The sequence below is a fragment of the Corythoichthys intestinalis genome, chromosome 16 (assembly GCF_030265065.1).
Source record: "Corythoichthys intestinalis isolate RoL2023-P3 chromosome 16, ASM3026506v1, whole genome shotgun sequence".
NCBI lineage: Eukaryota > Metazoa > Chordata > Actinopteri > Syngnathiformes > Syngnathidae > Corythoichthys > Corythoichthys intestinalis.
In genome coordinates, this window is record NC_080410.1 from 12,214,295 (window position 1) to 12,230,288 (window position 15,994).

The following is a 15,994-nucleotide window of genomic DNA, read 5'->3' on the forward strand; positions in this document are numbered from 1 at the left end:
AAAGCAATATAACTTACTAGCTGGTCAGTAGAATACGGTATGTGTAAAGGTATGTGTACTAAGCACAATAATATTAATAATAATCTGAATTACATTTTGTTTATTAAGGCAATGTGAAAACTGAGTTTGGAGTGAATGAATAATGCAATTGGGGGGGGGGGGGCACTTTGAGTGTCCTAAAAAGCGCTCGATGAGAGCGAGGCGTTATTAGACTTTTATTAAATATGCTAATGCTCCAAGTCCAACTTTCCCCCTTACTTGCACACGCTTGAAGGGCCCCATGTTGCTTGTTGCCTGGGCCCCCCGGGGACACTTGCTACTCCTCTGGTTGTAGCAATTATTAGAAAATTAAAGAAGCTAAACATGACGGTCACTCTCATTTGGAGTGGAGCCCCATGTAAGATATCACCTCGTGGGGTCTCAATAATCCTGAGAAAGGTGAGGAATAAGCCCAGAACTACACGGCAGGAGTTGGTCAATGACCTGAAAAGAGCTGGGACCACCGTTTCCAGGGTTACTGTTGGTAACACACTAAGACGTTATGGTTTGAACTCATGCATGGCACGGAAGGTTACCCCGCTTATACCAGCACATGTCAAGGTACGTCTTAAGTTTGCCTACCATTTGGATGATGCAGAGGAGTCATGGGAGCAATTTTTGTGGTCTGATGAGAGAAAAATAGAACTTTTTAGTCACAATTTCACTAATGGTGCTTGGAGGACGAAGAATGGCGAGTACTATCCCAAGAACACCATCCCTACTGTGTAGCATGTGGGTGGTAGCATCATGATTTGGGGGTGTTTTTCTGCGCATGGGACAGGACGAGTGATCTGTATTAAAGAGAGGATGAGTGGGGTCCTGTATTGTGAGACTTTGGGGAACAACCTCCTTCCCTTCAGTCAGAGCATTGAAGAGGGCGTGCCTGGGTCTTCCAACATAACAATGCCCACAAGCACATAGCCAGGAAAACCAAGGAGTGGCTCTGTAAGAAGCATATCAAGGTTCTAGCATGGCCTAGCAAATCTCCAGGCCTAAACCCAATAGAAAACCTTTGGAGGGAGGTCAAACTCAGCAACAGTCCAGAAACCTGACTGATCTAGAGAAGATGTGTGGAGGAGTGGGCCAAGACCCTCCTGCAGTATGTGCAAATCTGGTGAAAAACTACAGGAAATGTTTGACCACTGTAATTGCAAACAAAGGCTACTGTCTCAAATATTAATATTCGTTTTTTTCAGGTGTTCAAATACTTGTTTGTTTGCAGCTGTATCACACAAATAAATAGTTAAAAATCATACACTGGGATTTCTGGATTTTTCTTTTTAGAATATCTCTCTCGCAGTGGACATGCATCTACATACAATAAAAATTTCAGATCCCTTTTTGATTTCTACGTGAGAGAACTTGCAAAATAGCAGTATGTTCAAATACATATTTTCTTTACTGTACTTATGCTAACTTTAATGTGTATTGGCTAAGGTGATACACCATTTGATTCAAACCTTTGTTTCCAAAAACTACTACAGAAACATTTATGAAAACCTCCAGAATAAATGTCTGGATTTTATTAGCAAATTTAAATTGCAATATTTGGACATAAATTATATTAGCATACACAATAAATACAAACTTGTTAACAATCTCTTAACTATCCAGGAATGCAAAAGATAAACATTTGTCTTAAGACCACTCAACATTGTCTGCATAAATAAATAAATAAATTAATTAAATATAACCGAAACCTTCCGAGTCAGGGAATAACAAAACTCAATAAAAATGGAGACTTCCCTTAGCTAAAACACTGTTTACGTATACAGTATATAACTGAACTCATTATAATGCAAATAAGCCTGCTTAAAAGTTGGTGGGGACAATTTGAGCATCCTGAAAAGTTGGTGGTGTTATGTCTCTACTGTCCCTATGCACACCTACGCCCTTGCTAAGTTTTGGTCGATTTTAGTGACGGCGGCAGACAAAAGCGGCAGTATTTTGCCTTAAGGAAGACTGCATTTCGCATGAGGACCAGCATACACCCAAACAGTGTCGTAAAATCATCAATGAATCAAAAATCAATCTCCCGGTCACCTTCAGATGGATTAAAAAACATTTCTGTTTCCAGAGGCTGTGTGAAGGACGAATAGTAATAAGCAGAGGCGTAGCAAGGGTCCCAGGGGGCCCCAGGCAACAAGCAACATGGGGCCCTTTGAGCGTGTGCAAGTAAGGGGGACAGTTGGACTTGGAGCAATAGCATATTTAATAAAAGTAAAATAACGCCTCAGTCTCATAGAGTGCTTTTTAGGACACTCAGAGTGACCGGCTTCTACTACATTAGGACATAAAACTACAGTAACATAGTACACTCACCGCTGTCTTGCTTCCTTTTCTCCTCTTCTTTTTTTTTTTTCTTTTTTCATTTCCAGACGGATAACTTGTCTTTATTTTGTCAATTAAAAAAAGGCCCGATCGCCACCCACTCTCGATCTGAGTCACGTGACACACATACATATTTGCGCAGTAAAATGAACACAAAGGTGGGGGGTTTGAGTGCACGCTGCGTGCGGTCATCTTGGCCATAAAAGTGGCGAAAACTAAGCACTTTACACTCACGGATGTACAACATCATTTTAAGATGCTAAACTAACACCTTCCCTCTTAAAGCAAATGTGCAATGCGAATATAATGTAAAGAATGCTCTCCTCGACGCAGCGAGATGGAGTGGGATCAACCAGCCGACGTAACAGGAAAAACACGAAACGGTCACGCTGATAACGGCTCTAACTTATCATAAGAACTTTATGGCATGAAGAGGAAATACTTACATTCGTTCATGGATGCACAGATTAATCCTCAGGCGGGGTTGCTGTCATCTGCTCGAAATGCGCACTTTACGCTTACGCCTATTCTCGTTCTCAGAATATGCAGCGCTTGGGACGTAGGACAATAACAGGACTGGTTGCTATGGGAACGTACGCAGCGGCATACCGCATACCCAAGGAACCTTGCTAAAAGGAGTATTAAAATTGCTAATAAAATCGTTTAGGATTATTTTAGATGCATATATGTTATATTTTTCTTATAGAGTATTCAACGAGGATTACGATAGACCCATTAATAGACTTTCTTGGAAAAAAAAATCACCATTTCTTTAAGTAGTCACATGAATGATGAGGTGGCCTGTGAAAACCTACGTTAAACATTGTAACAAGGACTTTTCATAAAGTTCTTGACAAATCACTTTTGGATGAATCTTTAAGTTAGTTTTGTTGGTGGTAAAATGGTAAAGTGCTTGGGTTGTGAAATCGATTACCAATCCTGATGAACTCTCTTAAATATCCTTGAGTAAGATGATTGACCCGCCTCACTTCTCGTGCAGTGTCACAAGAAGGCACATAACAATATAAGCGCTATATAACACCATTTAACACCTTTTACATTCATACATTGTTAAAATTGATTGGACTTGCATAAAACATGTATTCTATTTGGGACTGACAACACAATTGATAGTAAATCTGCCAAATGATTCCATGGTGCTGAATCACTCCCAATATTTGCAGCTGCAACAGTGTGGTGAAGCTGAGTGTGCTAAATCTTTGTGTGCCAAATCTGTTGGCCCTCTGGGGGCCCCTGCTGGCTGGGGGCCCTAGGCAATTGCCTGCGTATGCCTAATGGGACGCAACGCCTCTGGTAATAAGGTAATGAATCCAGTTGTTGCTAAACAATAGCGTATGACGGTTAGCAACCGTGTGGCTTAGTGTGGCTAATCCCCCCACCCCACCTGAACTCGGCGGGGAAGTGGGGGGGTTGTGGCGGCAGGGGGTTGTCACGCCAGCGATGGAAAGCCGGACCAATGTTTAGTCTGTCCAGTATATCCAGGTAAACTCTCTTTATTTCCCTCCTTAGACAAAACTTTTTGTCTCTTTTATTGCTCTGCCATCTTTGCAGCATTCACGCGAAAGCGTTCGCATCGACGGGGAAAGTGACGTATGCCGTAAAGCAGTCAGCACATTTGTATTTTTTTTTTGTGTGTGCGGCAGGGGTTCCTGCCATTTTCCTCAAAGTTAATTAATGCCGGTGAAAGCGATATAGACCCCCTCAAGATATATAAAAGGTGTCTGTCAACTAGTTGTCAGTCGACATATTATCACAAATGCTATGAAAATATTTTATAAAGGTTGAAAAGTTACATTGTGTTGCTTTAACTCAATAATTTAAACTCTTTTGAGCTGGGATGGCTGGCATCAAATGATTATGTTTCAATGCCACTGAATCGATCACTGCCAACCATTACCGTCAAAATGGATTGGACGTCTATCAAAGTCAATAGCAGCCTATTACCTAATTAACTAAAAAACAGCAAATGCTGGTGCAACATTCAGAATTTTGATGATCTGTTTTCTTAGTTTTTGCGTTGTAAGTAAACATGCCAACGTTACTGTGACTTCAATGTGAAAAAAAAAATCATTTTAGAGCAGATTTTGTTTGACTACCACAGTCAATGGTAGCAAATGAGTTTAGAAAAATGTTAGATAAGTGTTATCCCAGATGTCACTTGACTATCTCAACTCTCAGAAGAAAGACGGAAAATGGAGTGAGAGATAGAGGCAAAGTAGCAGCAGGAGTCAACAAGGTGAAGAATTGAGATAAAAGCATGAGAACAGGTGCAGATGTACAGTACAGATAGAGAGATCAAAGGAAAAGACAGATGGAGGGAAAGAGGATGGGGAAAGAGGAGTTTATTTGAGAGGTGATGAAGACAACTCGTGGAAAAGCTGCAAAAAATTAGGAGAGTTCATCGACGGCAATAGATGTCAAATCCTGGCAATGAGTGTTTGTTTTATGGGTATCACTGTCTGTCAATAGTGAGACAATTGGCTTCTCCTGCCAACCAACGCAATTCGCTTCAATAGCAATATCACTGAATTTATTATTAACGATATTCTTCTTCTTAATGATTAATATAATTTAATTATATCATGCTAGGTTAATATACAGCAGTTCTAAAGGGCAGATGAAGAGTTTTTTGGATTTCGGTGTAATTTGATTAAACTGGACGAGTTCGTCAAAGCGACTACTATCTAGTAATAAATGTATCAAATTCACATGAATAGACCCTACCCACCGACGTCACAAAACCACGTGCTCGCTGTATGGTTCCGCCCACTTGTCCGTCATTTTGTCTCTGTATTAGCATTGGTTTCAATTGATGGAGGAATTTAAAATGCATTTCATGGAAGACCCGGTGCTTTCTGATGCCGTAAACTCACTGGATGTGTTGCATAAAAGGCGTTATGTGGAAAAGCTTCGTTCTATACAGTCGCCAGATCCATATTTGATGCCCAAATCGATGTTTTTCAACCCACTGTCTTCGCCCTGTCTGCCTGACATCTGCTACGCTGATATTTACAATTATCTTGTCCACACAAAATCAGCCTATTCTCACGAAAATTTGAAAAACTTCAAGAGCTTGGAGGCTTATAAATACTTCGTTGCTGGTTGGGTGAAACAGGTCCTCGTCCACGAAAATTCGGCAGGAATCTATCTTGTGCTTGGAAAGGTGAGTTACGAAATTTTCAAATCTTTTGTTATTGCTAACATCCACTGTCAAGTCTAATGTATTTCATGTCGTTTGTCAATGGAGTTAAGGCTTTTAATGTTTATATGGTTTAGCGATAGCACTCTCACTACATACATACGTGTATGTTGTCGGCGATTAGCCTAGCAATGATCTTAATTGTGGTTATTTGTCAGCCCAAAACCCTCTAAGTATATCTTAAATGCATCTTACCGGATATAAAATGACTACTACATAGTCTGTGGTGATTTTTTGGTGCCCAGTTTTCACGTCGAATTGCAGCCGTCCATTTCGCTGTCCTCTTTGGATCCCTCGGAATACGGTAAAACTTCAAGTCTCTCCTTCCATCTTCTCTGTTAGTGCAACCAACAGCCACACACGCCTTCACCATTTTGATTATTAATGTTAAGGAGCAGAAAAACACGCCGTAAATAGGAGGAATGTACGTAGCCGTAACAGGTTAACACTATGTTTTGACGGTCAATTGGGCGGTACCATTCAGGAGAGCGGAGTTGTGACGTAACCTGGGTAGGGTCTATAGACGACTTGTCAGCTGTCCTATGAGCCTATCTACTGATGACAGAATAGCAACAACAAGAAAAAAAAAAACATAGGTCGAACTTCAACGAACAGGCAATAGGATTTGCCCTCCAACATCAGCAGCATAGGATTAAATTTGGGAATTAGAAAAGCCAGTAAGGGTCTTTATACGTCTTTGAAAAACCTAGGTTGTGTTCTCCTAAGTTTTGAAAGCTGTCGTTGCTGAAATGTAGAAAACAAAGAAGCGATCGAGGAGCAGGGGACAAGTTCTTCTGCTTGACTCTCACAAAGATGTCCAAATCCTTGCAGAAGAATGTTTTTTGGGCCACTGATATTCTCGAGCCTTCGTGTGAGCAATTCATCACGCCACATTGCAACAGCATGATGAATCTCGTGAGCAAAACCCGGAAAATATTTGCAATATACCAGTATGGCGAGGATAGCGTGGTACTATACATCAGTATTTGAGTGCTGGCGAGTTCTTCTGTAAATTACGTCATCAGGTAGTGGCCGGCAGCGAGCCACGTCCTTCGTTGCTAAGGTGCTGCTATGGCAGTAACTCAAAAACTACGTGGTCAATTATTATTATTTTTTTAATATGAGTTTTGAGACAGTGAATGATGCATTAAAAACAATTTAAACAAGTAAAACGCTCAAGAATTGAACTAATCATTTGCCCTTCAAATGTCAAAACCACCAGTCAGAAGTATTAGTAGATAAATAGATAATGATACATTTAAAATTTGTTCCAGGTCAGTGAGAAAAAATATGGCATACTTATTGTAGAATTTTTCAACAAATAATTAAAATTTAAAATGGCCTATATCGAGAGACAGAGTGAAATGGCCCCTCGCGAATGACAATGCTGGATGGAGCCAATTAGACCAGGACCTAGATAAGGTGCTAGAGACTACACTAGCAGGATCAGCTGAGAGGAAAATTGACAGTATGACGGCAATCATCTACACCATGGCCAGAGATCGCTTCGGCACAGAGGAGAGGAAGAGCAAAAGCACTACACCTGGTATACAGCCAAACAGGAGGGCAAGACAGATCTCGCAACTGAGAAGGGAGATCAAGACCCTTAATAAACAATTCAAAGGAGCAAGTGCCGGAGAAAAGGAGGGCATAAGAGATCTGACATGTGGACTTCGGGAGCAACTCTGCAGGCTGAGAAGGGCAGAAAAGTCTCGGAGACTGAGGAAGGAGAAGGGGTTTATGGACGACCTAACAGTAACAACATCACCCCATGTACAGGCAAGATGGATCCTGAGGGCACTTGAGGATGTGGCAACATGGGCTCGTATGAAGTTCAAGCCAAATAAGTCAAGAAGCATGGTGATCAGAAACGGAAAAGTGACCAGCAAGTTTCAGCTCCAGGTCCAGGGAGAGACTATTCCATCAATCGAGGACAACCCAATTAAGTGTCAGGGGAAGTGGTACGATTCATCCCTTACTGACAGAGATAATGTTTCCAGAACGAAGAAACAGGCAGTTGACTGGTTGAAGAAGATTGAGAAGTCAGGGTTGCCAGGGAAGTTCAAGGCTTGGCTCTTCCAGCACGGGTTACTGCCAAGACTCATGTGGCTGTTGACAATCTATGAAGTGCCTATGACATCAGTGGAGGAAATCAAGAGGCAAGTAAATAAACACATCCGCAGCTGGCTCGGGCGGGATTCCACCAAGCTTCACTTCAGTCGGCCTATACACTAGGTCTGGGCAGTTACAGCTACCCCTGTCTTCAGTGGTGGAGGAGTTTAAGGTAGCCAAGTGCAGAGTCGAAATAATGTACAGAGACTCCGGCGACGGAAAAGTTAGAGGCGCAGGCGTCACAACAAGATCAGGATGCAAATGGGCAGCCAATACAGCAGTGGCCCAAGCAACAAGCACGCTGAAGTTAAAGGACATCATGGGGAACCCGTGCATAGGCAGACAAGGACTTGGATCCACTCACTTCCAGCAGTGGGGCAAGGCAGACCTAAGGCAGAGAAGCCATATGGTCCAAGCTGAGGTCCGACACTTGGAGGAGGAAAGGCGGAGGGTGAGGGCTGTGGAACTTGGACTTCAAGGAGCCTGGACAAAGTGGGACCTGCCAGAGAGGAAAGTCACGTGGGCTGAGCTCTGGAGACTGGAGCCATTTCGTATCTCTTTCCTGCTACGATCAGTGTATGACACCCTACCGTCACCATCAAACCTCCACAGATGGGGTATGAGGGAAGACCCGTCGTGTAGGCTTTGTGGCGGGAGGGGAACCATGGCGCACATTCTGGCAGGGTGCAAGACTGCCCTCAGCCAGGGGAGATACAGATGGCGCCATGACAAGGTCCTCCGGGCACTGGCAGATATCTTGGAGCGGGAAAGGGTCAAAAAGCGGCAGACCAAGGCAAGACACACGCCAGCTATCCAGTTCATTAAGGAGGGGGACAAACCACCAGCCTCCAGGACAATCAAGAAGAGCCTCCTGCAAGCGGCACAGTCGTGGGAGATGAGGGTGGACCTGGGAAGGAAGTTATTCTTCCCCCAGGTTGTTCATACTTTGTTGAGGCCGGATGTGGTCATCTGGTCAGAGGAGGCAAAGAAGATCATCTTGATCGAGCTGACTGTACCATTGGAAGACGGGTGCGAGGAGGCTGCGGAGAGGAAAGCAACCAAGTATCATGACCTCATCCTTCAATGTAAGGAGAAAGGATGGCAAGCTTGGCTCTTTCCGATGGAGGTTGGCTGCAGAGGTTTCCCAGCACAGTCAGTATGGAAGACACTTACTGCCCTCGGAATTGCAGGACGTGAGAGGAGGGCAGTGGTCCGTAGGTTGGGGGAGGCTGCAGAAAGAACATCTTGTTGGCTTATGAGTAGGAGGGAGGAGTTAAGCTGGGGGCCAGGAGAAGGTGGGCAGTGACTAGCCATCACTGCCGGCCCGCCAACTGGAGGGCGTCGTGGTTCAGGGTCGAAACGCCCAATGAAGGTTGGACACCACCTGACGACACCTTCTCCTGGCTGAAAGCTACAGTCATTGTAACGCGACTGTAAGAGGTAGCATCGATGTAGATGTATTCATTAGTAGTGATATGAGTAGGCCTGTCGCGATAACAAATTTTAGTGGGCGAAAAATTCTCTCACAAATTATTGCGATATGCGATATTATTGCGACCCCCCCCCCCCAATTTTTTAAAACCAATGTACAATAACACAGTAAGAATACAGTATATATTAATAATACTAAGTAATAGTAAGTACACCCATTTAAACGCAATAAACGCTTACTCTTAAATTCATAAACACTTTTTAAGAAATCCCAACTAAAAAGAATAGACCATGCCTCTTTTAAGTAAAAGACAACAATATCAATACCGCACAGAAACAGAGAATAAACAAAATGTCTTTTTCAAGGAAAGATAAAATTGCACTTCAATAACTTAAGCATTTAGGCACAGAGGTATAAAGATGTAGTAACACAAACAATTGCACTTCAACAACAACAGAAAAAAAATACGTTAATTAAGTAGCAGTAACAAAAATTTGGCTTCACGAAGGCTAGGTTCATACTGCATGTCTTAATGAACAAATACGATTTTTTGTCATGTCTGTTTTTTTTGGCATGCCCATCAGACTGCCTTCGTCCATGGAGCCCGTTCAAGTATCACGCATACGCAGTAATTCGCAGTCCGAGTGACCGCATGCGCCGAAGCATCAAAACAAATTACACATGCTATCTGTATGTCATTCCAGGGTGATCATATTTTGATTTCCAAATAGATGACACAAATAACAGACATTAATAATCCCCGTTTAGTCCTTTATTCAAAGTTTATATGGACTGATAGAACGCATACACGCACGCACATAAGCCTTGACTTGTGTGCGTGACATGACGTGGGTGTGTCAATTTGCCCCGTCTCGGCCATGTAAGCAATACTGAAATATTGCACATTCGGTGCATAAAATTAAAATCGAAAACTGTCAGGCTTATCCTTTTCTTCATTTATTTCTTTTTATGACCGTGTTCAAGCCCGCTTCGTGTATAAAAGCAGAGTTCAAGCTAGAAGCTAATGCACAGCTACATCGCTCCCGTCCTGCCTGCCGCTTTCGCTTTGCTGATGTCATTGCTGCATGAATTCCGATTCGGGAGACTTGAAAGTTCAGACCGCCAGCCACATTCTGGAAAAATGTGGCCCAGATCGGATTTAGACCACATACGAAAGTGACCCAGATCGGATTTGAAATGATCCAGTTCTATGTGACTTGTCACGTTCAGACAGTCAAGTTAATGCCTCACTCGAGTCGGAAAAACACGAAAAAATCAGATTCATGCATTAAGACCTGTAGTATGAACGTAGCCTTAGGCTAGGTTCAAATGTGTAATACGAACATACCCAGAAGTCAATAAAACAGAGTGAATCCTCATCACAGCATATTGCTCTGTTGGTAACAAGGAAACCGAACTTTTAACAGCACGTCTACCGCACATCTGCTGCAAAATTACCGCCTTCATTTTCATTTACCGTGCGATAAATGGTATTATTGCATATTGCGACAGGCTTAGATATAAGATAGATTTTTTGTTTTTATCTTGCACAGCACTAGTTATGAGTGAGAGTTTCATTATCGGGCCAAGCCCAGTATCACTATTCAGTAAGAGATAATCCCTCGAGAGTTTTCCCACACAGACTACCTTCTGTCTCCCTTTCTCCATATCTTTCATGCCACTCGTAAATTTCCTTAGGGGCAGTGAAGGACTCACAGCAGGTCCCACAGCTCTAATGAGACTGTTGTAGCAACGGGGGACAGTCCTGTGAAGCATGTTTGATGGATATATCTCATGTTGATTGGCCACAGAGGAAGAAAATAGAAATTGACAACAGCAAAGGACACAAAGGAAATAAGATGCAGAGCATGATGGACAGATAAACAGAAAGGTGATGTATATTAGAAAGTCCCCTTTTTCTTTATCCATTCTCCTTCTTTCATCTTTTGGGTTCGAATTGCTATTTCTTCTTGTATTCCCTGGCATCCTTTTCCATTCTTGTCTACTCCGCACCCAAATGTCTTTTCTTCTCTCTAGTCTATTTCGACCGAGCGCTTCCTCGGCCTCCTCCTCTTCCTCCACCTCCATCTCTCTCCATCAGCTTCAAAGAGCCGTCTCTGTGGCAGACCTCCAGGGCACCTGCCTCTTCAAGCGGAATCAAATCATCAGTCTCACACTGGTTTACTGCATTGTGTGTCCGCGTGTAGCCAGTACAGACGACTGTGAAGTATAGTACAATAAGGCCCAAGGCAGAGCCACAACAAACTAACCAAACACAAAAGCAAGCAAGTGAACCTGGACAACAGGGTCATTTCTTCTTATAGATTTACTCCAGAAATGTTGTAAATCATATTGCTGCTGACATTAACTGATCAAATCAAGAGTATGTTTTGTTGGAATATTGATTGTTTCAATATTCAGAGCATGTATGGGTTTTCGATCAGGGCGTCAGTGTATTGCTGTTTAGATCTGAACTGGTTATTTTTCTCAATGTGTGTGTGTGTGTGTGTGGTTTTTTTTTTTTAAATTTTTTTTTTAAGTAAGCTGTATCTCTTTGCAATTGCAGTGTTTAGTATTGTGTTATATATTTTCATGTTTATTTGCTCATGTTTGTTTCAAGTTTATACCGGATTTTTCAGGCTACAAGGTATATTTTAGTGAAAAACATGAAGTCGATGCATATGGTTTATTTTCATGGGCCACACAAAATCCTGTTTGACTCTCCTAATTAAAGCCATTGCAGAGAAGCCGGCAAATTACTTTAATAAAAGGAAGGGAAGAGCCTTGGATGAAGGCCAAAACCACTACTGTGCACAATGATAGTGTATGTACGCGCATGGATGTTTATTGATCTACACTCCATCTTGCTTCCGAGCGCCTGGCCCCTCCACTCACAGACCAGCTAGATTTAGATCTCTATACCTGCAGCTATGATGGAGTCAGTATATTCAACAGTGCTGCGGGCAGGTTTGTTTTTTTGATGAACCACTTTCACATCAATACAACACCCTTTGAGTCTCTGGAGACTTCACCCCAAGTAGTACAACTGCTTTTATGGAAAAGCTCTGTGATTGGCCGGTGACTAGTTCAAGGTGTACCTTGTCTAATGCCTATTGTCAGCTGGGATAGAACTCAACTCACCTGTGATCCTAGTTAGAATAAGACCAATAGAAAATAATAAAAGAGTGGATCGCTTGATAAAAGCTTCAGGGCATTATTTGAAAACCAATGTTTGACACCCGCAAAGCAGGAATAAAAGGTTAATGCACAAAAACACATTATGAAAAAAAAAATTAGATAAAAAAAAAAAAAACCCAAAAACAACTAAAAGCAGTAAAGCAAAGAGAACAGACTAAACGCAATAAATTAATAAAATTTATTAAAACCATAATTTGGATTTTAAATGTCCTGTTCTTCTGACCGTATTTACGTCAGCGTAAAAGACCAAGAGAGCTTAACATTGCAGAAACCAGGGGCGTTACCAGGGGGAGGGCAGGTGTGGTGGGCAGTGCCCACCCACGGACACGCTCTGCATGACCACCCAAAGAAAACTGGATGTAGTACTAAAGGCAGTCTGGGCACCGCGTATGGTAACCCATTCATATAGTACTGATGTGTTCTAAGTTTTAACCTTTGCGTTGGTATCTCCTCTTTCAGCTTTAAAAAAAAAAAAAAAAAAAAGAAAAAAAAAAATGTTGGTTTTTTTCCTGGGGGGCGCTACACACATTTACGCATATTTTGATTCCCCCCCCCCTTTTTTTTCTTTTATACATTTTATCAAAGTTTTCGCCAGTGTTCACCTGGCTGTTGAGTTTGGTGAGTTTTGAAGCATTCTGAGGGGGGTCAAAGTAGGGCTCAAAGTGTCGCCGAGACAAAGAATGACTGCTTGGGGGCGCTACATAGTGTATTTGCAATTTGTCTTTACACGGTATCAAAGATTGCACCTGTCTTGACCTGCCTGTCGATTTTGGTGCATTTTGAAGCATTCCAAGGGGGTCAAATTGAGCTCAAAGGGGCTGCGGAACAAAGAATAACCATCATAATAATGATTATAATACAACCGGGGAACAATAGGTAACCTAAAAAAAAAAAATTGTCACCTGCATGTCCATACTGTTCACTTATGGATGTGTTCTAAGTCAAATAAAAATCAACTTTTATTTGTATAGGCCAAATCACAACAACAGTTATCTTAAGGAGAAAACAAGATTTTTTAACGTGCAGTAGCCCTATGCTGGATTTTGACCTACTTGAGCATTGTAGCCCCCCTCACCTCAGGTAAGACTAATGCCCAACCACACCTGGCATCCTGGTAACACCACAGATACAGAAGTCACAGAGACCAAGACATGACCAAGACTTTTTGGAGCACAGATAGACCATCAAATACACCAAAAAGCAATAGGGCAATACAAAAGTACTTTACATAGAAAAAAAAAAAAGTTTTGAAAATGAAATGAATGAATGAAAAGAAAACAATTAAATAACGTGGAGGAACTTATGGATATATTCTTGTTTTTGTTATTTTCTAAATATAATATTCATTATCTTTTTACTTTTACTTTTTAAAAATCTTTTTTTTTATTTTGGCGTTTTGTAATTGAAGCTATATTTTTTAAATGTCTTATATTTATCAATTGTCAAAATCAATACTATATAGAATTATGTATTCCTCCAATGCTCTATGAATATTTGTTGAACGTGATGACTACTTGTGCTCACCATGTTGCTGTCCTCTAGCGGAAAGACTATAGAACTACAATAGCTCCCATAATGCACCTTACCCTGTTCCCATAATTCTCTGCAGCTCCAGTCGGACTCCACCGGTCAAGATGGCGGACAGACCAGGTAGCATAGCGTGTCCTCTGTTCAGTAATCATATCGTGCATTTTTTGTTTGCTGTGCTTTATCAAGAATCAATGCTGTATGTGTGTATATTCGACGTGTCGCTTGTCACACCATGAACTAATCTTTTTTTTTAAAAGATTGTTTGATAGGCCAAAGACCGCAGTAAATCCCGCAAGTCAGGTCAAGGACTTTGCGTGTCATTGCTCCTTATGTTTAAAAATGTATATATACGCTCCGAAAATGCATGGTAGTTAAAATAACCATAAGATTTGGTTAACGCAAGTGCGAGTATTGTCTATTAACGCTTTGTTTTGAAAAACATGCAGTAATTGTCTCCCGTTTCCTCGGGAATTTTTATCGTGATAAAAACTTATAAACCGTTAATATTTGTTCATTCTTACTTGGTGTTGCCATTCAAAGTGATGTCAAACTAACTTTGCATTAAAAAATGACTATATTAATTGGCTGCGATAGACGTCTAATATTTGTTTGTAGTAATCGGACTTCGTAATAACATATATGGCCATTTGATGACTTTATTTGGTGATCTCTGGTAATATGACAATCTGACCGCTTATAGGTGGGTAAACGAGGACCATCAGTTACTATGTACATTGGAGGCGGTATTTTTAGAATGTTGTATATCACAAACTTTACACAATACATACAATTTAGTTTTATTTGGGTCAATATCTGCTGATGAAAGGGACAAAGAAATGAATTCATCGACTGTCATTGGCGAAAGAACGAACAAACGTTCATTCGCCCCTCCTTGTCAAAATGGATTGGACGTCTAGCGCTGTCAATGGCATTGAAAGATGAACATTCAAAGGCGATCCTCTGTTTAATTGAATTTGACGCCGATGGGTGTCATTAGGAGGCAGTGAGTCATAAATAAACTTAATTTGTATACTATAACGCTTTAATATGCAGTGTTCAGTTTTACGAGTTGTCTTCAAACATGTTGCGTCCTTACAATAAAACAAATGCACACCGTGGTACGGGGGTCAGGTTGACTTGGCCAGATTTTATAATTGTCCCATCCTATTAGTTCCTGTTGCTGAGAGGCGTCTGATGGATGTGAAACTGGGCGAGTTGGGAAGCTGGCTTGGAGCAAGAGACTTCACCCCCAATGGAATCATCTCTGCCATCCGCAGGGGTGAGATTACCTACTTTGACTAAAAAGCAATGCTTTTTTGACCTTTTTTCTAAATTCAATCATCCTATCTAGGCCACGACAGATACTTCAACAAATACATTAACGTAAAGAAGGGAGGCATTGGCGGTGTTGCTATGCTGCTCGCTGGTTACGTGGTCATCAGCTACATTTGGGAGTACGACCACATCAGTAAGTATTTTATTTTTGCTTTCTACCAAAAGAAAAAATGTTCATCTTAAGCCCTGATTTAAAAGAAATTTATATATTACTTTCACAATGCTCAAACATACGAAAGAGGATTAGGGGCCACTGAAGAAGAAAAAAAAACGGTGGCCAAGATTCTGAGAAAAAAATAATTCTGAATTTAAAGAATTATGACTTTAAAGTTAGAATCTTGGCCAATTCAGTGGCCTTAATCCTCTTCCATACAAACACTGGTGCTTATGATTACATTCTTTGCTCTGTCTTTCCTTGTAGAACATGATCGTTGGAGGAAGTACCACTAACAAGCCCCATCAGATTTTCTGGGTTGGCAACTTTTTGCTTTCCCAGCTCTTGTTCAGTATGTGACCAATAAACAAATTTAAGAGTTATTGTGGCCTTTTTTGTGGCAAAAAAAAACAACTGTTTTAGGATCTTAAAAGCAACATTCACCAGTAGAACATTTATTTCCACACTGAGTAGAAAATTTCATCACGCACTTATGTTGACATGGACATCATATGAAAGCAACCAGTACTGATCAGTGTAGCAACTGTCTCATGGAGAAAGCTAACATAAACAACTAATACAAATAATTCCAGATTAGACACAATTTTAAAGTGGAAGTTCAGGATTTTTAACATCAGTTAGG

The 15,994-nt window shown here is 41.3% G+C and overlaps 1 protein-coding gene across 1 annotated transcript; it reads left to right on the top strand.

Annotated features, from left to right (window-relative positions):
• Positions 1-13,932: 13,932 nt before the first annotated feature.
• atp5mf (ATP synthase membrane subunit f) lies at positions 13,933-15,734 on the top strand. Its single transcript, XM_057817660.1, has 4 exons — positions 13,933-13,982; positions 15,034-15,141; positions 15,214-15,330; positions 15,619-15,734. Exons 1-4 carry the CDS (start codon positions 13,967-13,969, stop codon positions 15,645-15,647), a joined length of 270 nt encoding a protein of 89 aa, XP_057673643.1. The 5' UTR covers positions 13,933-13,966; the 3' UTR covers positions 15,648-15,734.
• The last annotated feature ends 260 nt before the right edge of the window (positions 15,735-15,994 follow it).

Excerpts from the sequence above, each read along its gene's own strand:
- atp5mf (XM_057817660.1), top strand. Across the intron at positions 15,142-15,213 it reads CATCTCTGCCATCCGCAGGG|GCCACGACAGATACTTCAAC; the intron begins GTGAGATTACCT and ends CATCCTATCTAG. Across the intron at positions 15,331-15,618 it reads TTGGGAGTACGACCACATCA|AACATGATCGTTGGAGGAAG; the intron begins GTAAGTATTTTA and ends CTTTCCTTGTAG.